Raw genomic sequence first — 11,202 nt, 5'->3', positions numbered from 1 at the left:
AAATCTTTAACTTGCAACCTTGCACTTTCGAGTCTCTGCGCCTTCGCTAGGGTTTCAGTGAAAGTAGAGATTTGGGCTGTTGCTAACCCCTCGTGAATTTCCACGTTAAGTCTTTGTACAAATCGCCTTATCCTTCTCCTCTCAGTGGCTACCAGTTCTGAGGCGTACCTAGAAAGTTTAGTAAATTTTCCCTTATAATTGGCCACATTAGACGCCTTCTGCTTCACTTTTATGAATTCGTCCTCCCGTTTTCCTTGAATCAAGAGCGGGAGAAACAGTCAAACAAAATACAATGGTCTCAGCACTAGTATTACCCCAGCTATTCCTAGTCACAAAAGTCAAAAGACTATCACTCTAGGTCTAGTCCACAGTAGGGCTATCAGGGGAAATCTCCTCCTCAGGATCCTCCTCCCGATCCTCCTCTGGGTCCTCCTCCTGAATCGGGCTCTGGACAACGTCCATCACCTCATCTCTCAGCTTAGTGGCATCGGCCAGGATCCTGGAAACCCGATCACGGACCTCCTCACTGTGACAGCCCCACCTCCCCCTAGGGCAAACCAAAGGGTTCGGCGGACCGCCTGCCCAACTCTCGCCGGGACTCATTCACTCACTACAATCCTCAAACGAATTAGAAGACAAATCTCAAATATTACATCCAATTCTCCAAGATTTACATATTACAAGTACCAGAAAGTAAACCCTAGAAAAGCTGATAGCTACAACCACCACGACAACTATATACATCTTACAAGTCAACTTATAACAAGTACAAATTCAACTCATCTATAATAAAAAATGCTAAACACCTTCCCGAGCGATCCCCACGTCGGCCCCCTGCTAAAGGAAACAAATGAAAAGAGGTAAACTATATGCTTAGTGAATAATCAGGGGTAAAACTGCAAACTAACATCATTAAACAAGTAAATCAGGATAATTCACATCAATAACAGAAAAGTAACATCACAATGGTAGGATACGGGTGGCTCCAAAGCTAGTTCAATTCCCCGAGCATGAACGCCTGTTGACACTCCGTCAACCAAAGTACTCATGGTTCGTAGACTCCACGTAAACTTCCCCGTTCACCTTATCAACCCCCGCTGGCCAGTCAACAGCACACAGCAGCTCGAGCAAATTAAAATAACTTAGCTTTCGTCAAAGTTTTAACAGGGAACTAAATCCCAAGTTTAGCATGGAACTATCTTCGACCAAGCCCAGCTGGCTCGAATAGTTCGTCTAAACCTTGTAACCGGGCTGGAACCAAGCCCTGAGATATCCGATCTCTCAATAGATGGTATCTCTCAATAAGTACACAACAAAGTACTTACTCCAAACAGCACACAGCAAATGGGGTTTAATTCAAGTCATGTAATCACCCCCATCAGCACACAGCAAAAGGGTGATAGTCACGTAATCCCCCTCCTCAGCACACAGCAAGAGGGTAATACCCAAGTCATGTAATACCCCTCCTCAGCACACAACAAGAGGGTGATACTCAACATAAGGCATGTATTCTCACATAGAAAATCAAAACAAAGGTTGGGCTTAGGTCGAGTGAGATAAAGTACACCCTCGCCTAAGTACCCATTTAACATATACAAGGTACTTCAACAATTCCACATCAATAAACAACCCAATTGCTCACTTGATAACGCTTGGCACGAAAAACGATACAAGTCACTGAGCTTGACCGTCACCGTCAAAAGCCTCACCGTCTGTATAGATAGAGTATTTGCACACATAAGTGAAACGGCCATACAATAGCAGTTTATAACTTAAACGATCGAATACGGTCGAAAATGGTCAAAATAATCAAAAAACGGTACAAAACGGGTTACACGATTTTGATCATAATTGGAGCTGTGGTTATCGGATCAAAATGTATTAGATAGTGTCTCGAAGCTTAGACAAAAGGGTACAACTTTCATGAAGACACCTTGACCCAGTTTTTAGTGTATTCAAGTTAAATTTGCAAGATACAGAACTAGAACTCCAAAAGCTAGTTTTATCTTTCTCGTGAAAATTTGGCGGCATGCCCCATGTGTTTACTCATTTTCCAGCCATTTATGGTTTCAATATTTTCCTCAAACAACCCAAAGTTACATACACAACAATCTCATTTCAATAGCCGTTCAATAGGCTCAAGACAATACAAGGACAAAAATCAAGCCAACAACAAGTGCGGAAATGAGCTTTAGTAAAAGACAGATTTGATAGGGTTTTGCGTAACGGACACAATTGAGGCTAAGCTTATCGGATTGGAATGAAACTTGTGCCATTTCGAAGCTAAGACACAGGGCTAAAATTCTCATGAAGATCACTTAATCAAATTTCTACTGCATCCCAGTCAAATCCCCTGTTCACAGAACCAAATTCCAACTAGTCGGCTAATTAACCATACTACCTTTAAATGGCCATATCTCAAGCTACCAAAGTCCGTTTAAGGCGTTCTTAGAGGTATTAAAAAGATAAGACAGAGTAATAAAACTTTCATGTTTTCTAAAATGGCTAAATCAGCACAGATCATAGTGAATAGACATGGTCAATTGGATGAACTGTCTAAAACGGATCACTGGAAGCATCCTAGGGCAGCGAGGGTATTTTGGTCTTTTCACAGGCTACGTTCCTCTGATTGGGATGAAATTTTCTGGGAAACCAAAAAATGTTATTCTTTACGACTTTCATGTTTTGTACTAAGCCTAATTCGGCCTCTAACATAGGGCACCGAAACCAGACAGAACTGAAGCACACAATTCCAGAAATCTGGAATTTTGAGATTTCAAGGGCAATCTCTTCATTTTCTTGATTCAATCACTACCACAACCTCTTATACAAGCCTATATACATCATATACCACTCCTACAACAAGTATAAGAAGGAAATCAGTCAAACCCTAGCTTACATACATCACCCCAAAATCATCACAACAACTTGTATAGCTACTAATCTAACCAAAACATGAGTTATATAACATCTTAAACAAAAATTAAAAGAACCAAAGCCATGGGTCAGACCTTATACCTCAAAAAAAGGGCTTGCAAGAGTAATACTTCACCTCCTCTTGAAATTTTTGGTTCCCTTAGCCTCCCAAGTTCAAAACTCACAAGTTAATCGGTTTAGAATCTTGTTTCTTTCACTCAAATAGTGCAAATCAAGATGGATTGAAGGTTTTTCTTTCTTGCTCTCTCTCTCTCTCCCTTGCTCGACCAAAACAGATAGAAATGAAGGAAAATAAGCTTAAATGAAGGATAAAAGAACAAGGAAAAAAAATAAATCAAAGAGCCACAGGGTGGTGACACTTGTCACCACCAAAGCCATGCAAATTTTTCTCTCTCTCCCTTGCATTTTTTGCCACAAATTTCGGTCACATGGCTGAAAATGAGAGAGATATTTTGCAAAAATATCAAGGGTATGTGGTGGTAAGGAAATGGTGGTCAAGTTGTGGGTTCAATTGGTAGTGATCGATACCCGTCGGTTTGAACCGATTTTTCTTAAATCGCGTATACTAGGGTTTCTAACTTCTAATCACTAACTTATTATTATCACTTCTAATCATATAATATTTTCTCATCCAAAAATCACTCTTACCTACCAAATTTGATCCTCACTCCGTACCGAATAGTAACACTACGGAAAAACGCAAAAACCCTAATTCACTCTAACTTAAAAACGGACAATGAAAACCCTTACATCTATATTTGTTTACACTTATTGTGGTGTGATTGGATAGTAGGGCTATTATAAAATCATAAGTTTCAAATAAAAGGGGACTTTTAAGAAAAACGTGAGGGGTTTTACAATTCCATAAATCGAATTTAGGGTTTCGGTTAAAATGTGGGAAATTTGAGAAAACGGTCAATTACAAATGAAACTAGGGTTTCGATTAGACTTTTAGGGTTTCTAGTCTTTTAAAACAAAATGAGGTTTTAAATCAAACCCAAAGAAATAACTTTAGTTTCTTCTTTAAAACAAAATAATGTTTTTTTTAAATAAAAATAAACTAAAGAAACCGTAATAACCTCTTTGAGACTAAACAAAAGATGATCCTAAAAGTTGGGGTAACACAATCTCCCCTCCTTCAAAGAATGTCGTCCTCGACATTTTTTTTTTCAAAAGGTGATTTAGTATGTGACACAGTAAATTGACTAAAACAACAGGATATAGCACACCAAATACACAAGGAGGCATATACACAATATAATGCACCATATACACCAAGAGACATTTCAAGTTAGACAAAATCAAGTGCAGTAAGTACTATATATATTAGCATTAACATACCACAAGTAAATGACATGTAGGAACAATGCAAGGGCAAAACGAAAGAAAACGCGACTTGTCGCCCACACTTAGTGAAAATCACCCCCGTCCGGTTTCGTACTCCACTTCCCAAGGTGCCCGTTGATCTCGTGTACTCACTCTAACCAAACAAAGCCTGTTCATGTTCCCAAAATGCAAGTCTCAAGCGCCTCAACTCTGGAGTACTCAAGCATGAGAATCCGAAATAAGATAATTCACATCTTGAGCTGGCCAGTCCCAAGTGTGAAGACCCGAAAAATTTCTTATTTTTTTTTCGAATATTAATGGTTTCATTAAGTATCTATCCACCTGTTTTCCCCAAATAATTTATTACGACCATTTTAAATCCATTCGTATGGAATAATGTCTTCATTGTGTTTTTAAAATGTCCCGTTAACAACTTCCATTTTTCGGAAGGATTGTTTAAGTGCGAGATAGTGAGCACGAGTGTTTCGAGGTGATATTATATTCGAGAGCATGATTATCCTGGGGAAATTAAGAACGGACAATAGCAGATTAAGAAAAGTTAATCGAGAATTAAAGGTGAATAAGTTCTAAGTGAGCATATACTACTCACGCGTGGATAGTTTCCCAAAAGACGCATGGATACAAATTTATTGGAGATTTGAGGAGTTAATACTCGACTCATGTGAGGACTCGTAAAAACTATTATTTTATTTAAACCTAATTTATGGCTTAATAAATGATTTAATTGGATTTTTGCCACGAGGAATATTTTCTAGTCTTATTAGACCTAAATACATGGTAATATAACTTCATTATATTTTTAAAATGATTCGTTTCAAAAATTAATTTCCTAGAGCGCGTTTAGTAAAAATAGTGAATAGTGCTTGGAGATTTTAACCGCGTAGGAGCACAGTGAACTTGGAATATTGGAGACTTGTACTACGGTCCTAAAATAGGTAATATTATGAATAAATACTCAAGTGATAGTTAGTAGTGCAATCGTTATAAGAATTTTTCGGAGGTTTCGCGTTATAGCGTTAAAATCGACGGTACGCGTTTTCACACGCGATTTTGTTTGAGGGACTTTAGACCCTTATTTCGGGACAATTAAGAGTGAATAATATTTACATGAATATAAGTGTATTAGAGGTTTAGTGCACTAGTGAAACAAATGCGAGAGAAATCGCGCCCAAACGCACCCCAGTGAGAGTTGACTTTGGGGAGGATTTTGCACCACACCTTGTGTCTTCCTTAAGAAGCTAAATTTGGACCAAACACTCTCTCTCTTAGTCTCTCTCTTGGCCGAATTCTCTGCAGCAAAAACACAACACAAAGTTGCCATTTTCATCTTCAATTCTTGCACAAAACCTTCATAGATTCACACCAAATTTGAACTACACTTAGCTTGTTGCTTGGAGAGTTCATCTAGCTAGCAAAAGGAGGAGATTTTCACGGTTTCTTGGAGCATCTTGAGGACCGAAATTTCTGGTTTAAAGCAACAAGGAGGTATAACCTCATCCTACACCTTAAGCTTGGTTTATGATGGTAGAAATGCATCCTTAAGCTATTGCATGTGTATGGGTATCTTGATATTGTTGGAAAAATTGAAAAGTGGGCTCTATGGATTCCCACACTTGGGTTGTTGCTGATTTGATGATTGATGGTGGTTATATTGTTGGTTTAGTGGTTAAAATGATGGATTAGTGGTGGGTAATTGATAGAAACTTCATTGGGTGCAAGAAGCAAAAATTCCCGAAAATACCCCTGTTTTGTTCGGCCACTATAAGGCCAATTTTTGGTGAATTATTGGCATGAACCTGATGTTTATATGTTATATTAGATGTGTGAAAAATTTCATTGAAAAATAATGAGGTTTGAATGGGCAAATGAATTTTTTTTAGAAACCAGCAAATCTGGAAAACTGATTCGCGTATGCTCTGACCAGCAGTAGTATTTTGGCTATAACTCTGTCCTCGGATGTCGAAATCATGTGCCGTCGGTGGCGTTTGAAACTAGACATTCCTAGCTTTAATTTGGTATATAATACACATTCTGATTCTTTGTGAGTAAGCCGAACCAAATGTTTTAAGTTCGCTGTCCTGTTACTCTGTTCATCTGGAATAAGGTGTTCAGGCAGCAACTTGATGCCCGAATTTGAACCAGATGGGTGCCGAATTTGGAAACGATTTCTTCTGTGATGTTTTAACTCTATGAATGTATTTTCCAACGGCGTAAGCCATGCTCGATTTCGAGCTATAATGACTGCGTTGTGACTGAAACAAGTGGACTGCTCTGTTTTGGAAAACCCTAATCTTTGGACTGGTTTGGAACAAAATCTTGGAGTGAACTTGTTAGTTGATGTTCTTGATATTAAACACTTACCAAAGGTATCATGGGTATATCTTAGACCCTTATTTCATAAATGAACCATGGTTGGATAACTTCTTGGTTAAACGGTTGGAAATTTGGAAAATGAAAGTCAAAGGCAGATTGCCTTAGGATTTTTCTTGAACTTTGGTTGGCTCATTAACGACCTTGCCGAAGGTATTTTTCCCTGAAATTTGATAGAGAGATACCTTCCATATAGTATTGAAATACTGCCAATTTTGGTGCCGATTCAAGTTCGTTTCGATACCCAATTGAATTACTAAAGTTAGAGGTTCAAATCTGGAAAATTCTCATCCAGTCTTGAATTTGCTCAACTTCGGGCTACCGTATCTCGGTGCTCGAAACTCCGATTCTTGATCCGCTTGTTTTGTTATAAACTTCACTTGCAACACTAATTGAGCTGCAAAATTCAGAGGCCGGTTTGCAACGTACGAATCGTGCCGAATTTTCAAAGTTGGCCAAAATCCAACTTCATTCTGCCTTGTGAACCAACCCTGCATCTTCAAGCTCATTTTTGACCACTTTTCACTTTGATTCATGGAAAAGTGTCTTCTAGGAACTTATAGTACTTTCTAAGAGGTTTCCAACGGTATAAAGTTTTCCAATTCTCGACTTATACCCGAGCAAGTTATGATTTTTCAAAGATTTATTGTAAAACTGAAAAATTTTCCAACTTCAAAGAAATAGAGTTTTTCAAGAACTCCTTATTCTTTTGATATTCTTAAACGTTTTGCTTACGATTTTCATGATAAAAACTCAAATAATATTGTACCTAATAAAAGGCAAGTTGAACCTCGATTTACGTGTAATTGAGGTTCCTCTTTGCAAAATAATTCTTAGATTGTACTAGTATACAATCTTTCTTGATAAGTGGGTTAATTGTGTGATTATCCACTATTAAATGCCAGGCGCACAAGGAGACCTTCAAGAGGATCTCACCGTGGACACTTGAACTCCAGCCAATAATCTTTATTGATTAGCTCGGTGAGTGTCAAGTGTGTGAATCTTTGATACTTGCTTAATTGTGGTAATTATTAGAGATTTTAAAAATAAGGGCGGGTGTGTACTTTATCGCATCCGTTCTGATTTCAAATGAATGAATGAAATGTATTGAATGAATGAATGAAATGCAATGCTATGTAATGGTTACATATGTCGTTGGAGGGAACCTCCTCGACTTTCAAACGAATGGGGGACGCCCAAACTCATAGGCCGACCTTGAACTCGAGCCGGCAATGGGCTTGGTCGGGAACTTGGGCGAGCCATGAGATTATAAGCTCGACCTAATAAGAGGTCCTGCTTGGCATACTTGTAGAGTATCGCCTTATAATAGACTTGTGGGCCCTTGGGGTGTACGGTGGACGGAGGGAAGTAAGTGGTGATCTACGGAAATGGATATACCGACCCGGTTGACAGGAGGGTCAATGCGGGAAGGTATACGAATGACATCGGCAGAGCGAGTGGAACTTAGCTCCTGAGAGCTACTATATCCTTGAATTGTTTCTGATTATTTTTCCTGCTCAACTGGTACTTTATTGAAATATCACGGTTTTATTTGATAAAGTTGAGATTGCTATTTGAACAATGTGCTTGCATGTGTGTCCTTGGCCTCACGAGCGTTTTGCTCACCCTGTAGATTTGTTTTCCTTAACAGGACTGGAAATGGAGTTAACGCGGAGAAATCTCCTTTTGGATATATTTTGTTTTAGGGTTTCAGGTGTATTTTGGCTTGACCCCTTTATGATTGTACTTTGGAAGTTTAATGTATCATTCGGATATCTGTGATGTATATTTTGAAATTTAAGTTGTATTATGAACGCACGACGTGCGGGTGGCAAGCTGATAGGTACCTTGTGATGTGACCCTGAGAACTGTCACAGTTGGCATCAGAGCCATATGCTGACAGGTTGGGTAATGGATGGATAATGTTAAGCATGAACGTTTCCGCACTATATGTATTCGTACTAATTTGATTTTGGTATCTAGTATCGCTTTAAGGTTGAACGTTTATTGCTTGAGTCCTAGCGAGAGCTAGGCAGGCGTTCCGCGGATACCCTTTGGTGCGCCTTAGGGAGAAGTGGGGGCGTCACACCAAGAGCAAACTATCTACAATTGAAATTCCTATCTGACGTACCTATCTATGGTCCTTAAGTACCACAAGAAAATTTAAGGCCTAGAACATTCACAATTCACAGCTTATGCTCGAACGAGCACTTAGTCCATTATACTTATTCACCACTTAGTCCAGGCTTACTCTGCGCAGAGACCACGCGAAGCAGGCTCTGATACCACCTGTGACAGCCCCACTTCCCCCTAGGGCGAACAAAACGGTTCGGCAGACCACCTGCCCAGCTCTCGCCGAGACTCACTCATTCACTACAATCCTCAAACGAATTACAAGATAAATCTCAAATATTACATCCAATTCTCCAAGATTTACATATCACGAGTACCAGAAAGTAAACCCTAGAAAAGCTGATAGCTACAACCACCACGACAACTATATACATCTTACTAGTCAACTTATAACAAGTACAAATTCAACTCATCAATAATCAAAAACGCTAAACACCTTCCCGAGCGATCCCCACGTCGGCCCCCTGCTAAAGAAAACAAATGGAAAGGGGTAAGCTATATGCTTAGTGAATAATCAGGGGTAAAAATGTAAACTCACATCATTAAACAAGTAAATCGGGATAATTGACATCAATAACAGAAAAGTAACATCACAATGGTAGGATACGAGTGGCTCCAAAGCCAGTTCAATTCCCCGAGCATGAACGCCTGTTGACACTCCGTCAACCAAAGTACTCATGGTCCGTAGACTCCACTTAAACTTCGCCGTTCACCTTATCAACCCCCGCTGGCCAGTTAACAGCACACAGCAGCTCTAGCGAATTAACAAACTTCATCATTCCACCCTCTCGGATCCGTAACCAAACACGCACGAAAAGGGCGATACTATACGAGTATGCTGAACAAGATCTCAAGAGATCAAGTTTTGTTGTCAAGAACACGCACGGAAAGGGTGATACTCCACGAGTATGCCAAACAAGATCTCAAAAAATCATATTGTGTTTTGCAATAATCCCATGGTTCATCAAGCTTCTCGACCAAGCCCATGCCGACTCGAGTCGCAAGATTGGCCAATGAGATTTGGGCATCCCCATAAATCGAGAAGGTTCACTCCACTCGACAACACGATATGCACACGTAAATGAGTATATTTTGCTGACGAGATTCACTCCAATCAATTTTGAAAATCAAGTTTAATGCAAGTAAAGTTTGAGTAAAGGAGAGCAAGTGCAATAAAGTACACACTCATCTCATCAAGTGATATTCACGTATATAAGCAGATAAATCAAGTAAACACAACAAGTCATGCACTTGATACTTACCGATTCAAAATAAGTGACCAAACAAAGCTTAAGATGTCCACACGATATTCACGTATTATGTCCGTACAAACTTCACTTATTACTTCCTCCATTCATCATTCCACCCTCTCGGATCCGTAACCAAACACGCACGAAAAGGGCGATACTATACGAGTATGCCGAACAAGATCTCAAGAGATCAAGTTTTGTTGTCAAGAACACGCACGGAAAGGGTGATACTCCACGAGTATACCAAACAAGATCTCAAAAAATCATATTGTGTTTTGTAATAATCCCATGGTTCATCAAGCTTCTCGACCAAGCCCATGCCGACTCGAGTCGCAAGATTGGCCAATGAGATTTGGGCATCCCCATAAATCGAGAAGGTTCACTCCACTCGACAACACGATATGCACACGTAAATGAGTATATTTTGCTGACGAGATTCTCTCCAATCAATTTTGAAAATCAAGTTTAATGCAAGTAAAGTTTGAGTAAAGGAGAGCGAGTGCAACAAAGTACACACTCATCTCATCAAGTGATATTCACGTATATAAGCAGATAAATCAAGTAAACACAACAAGTCATGCACTTGATACTTACCGATTCAAAATAAGTGACCAAACAAAGCTTAAGATGTCCGCACCGAGATTCCCTTCAAAATATCCTTGATCGCCTGGCCAATTAACAAAAATTTCTCACTCACAATCACGTATTAATCAAGAAAGAAGGCACACTTAATTTGACTAGTTGATACCTGAAACACAAACCTTAGCCACTCAAAACAAAGTTCAAAAGTGAGGATTTATTAACACTAGAAAAACTAATTTCCTTCATGAAATCGAGTTTAAAATGATCAATCATTATAAAAGGGTTGAGAAAAGGTTCCAAAAACTCATTTCTACTCATGTTCGAAAATTTCAGTTTTAAAGAGCAATTTTTGAAAAATCATATCTTGCACTCCTTAGGTCCAAAATTAGAAAACTTGTACCATTGGAAACTAATTTCAAAGTACTAAAAGTTCCTAGAAGACACTTTTCCATGATTCTAAATGTAAGATACTCAAATTTCAGGTTAAAGCTACTGACTTGCACTTCTAAGACAGATTCGGGATTGGTTTTTGGCAAACTTTGGAAATTTGGCAAAAATTCACAGAATGTGAACTAGCCTCTGA

The 11,202-nt window shown here is 39.1% G+C and overlaps 1 protein-coding gene across 1 annotated transcript in view; it reads right to left on the bottom strand.

The window, feature by feature from the left end:
• Window positions 1-360: 360 nt before the first annotated feature.
• The window catches only part of LOC140004767 (uncharacterized), a 63,058-nt gene continuing 52,216 nt past the window's right edge, over window positions 361-11,202 (bottom strand). Inside the window, exon 2 of the mRNA XM_072044911.1 lies at window positions 361-499. Within this exon, the coding sequence (XP_071901012.1) occupies window positions 361-499 (139 nt within the window). The remainder of the gene's footprint in view (window positions 500-11,202) is intronic.

This window comes from Coffea arabica, chromosome 4c (assembly GCF_036785885.1).
Source record: "Coffea arabica cultivar ET-39 chromosome 4c, Coffea Arabica ET-39 HiFi, whole genome shotgun sequence".
NCBI lineage: Eukaryota > Viridiplantae > Streptophyta > Magnoliopsida > Gentianales > Rubiaceae > Coffea > Coffea arabica.
The sequence above is the reverse complement of the archived record's forward strand: the minus strand, read 5'-3'. Positions and strand labels throughout refer to the sequence as shown.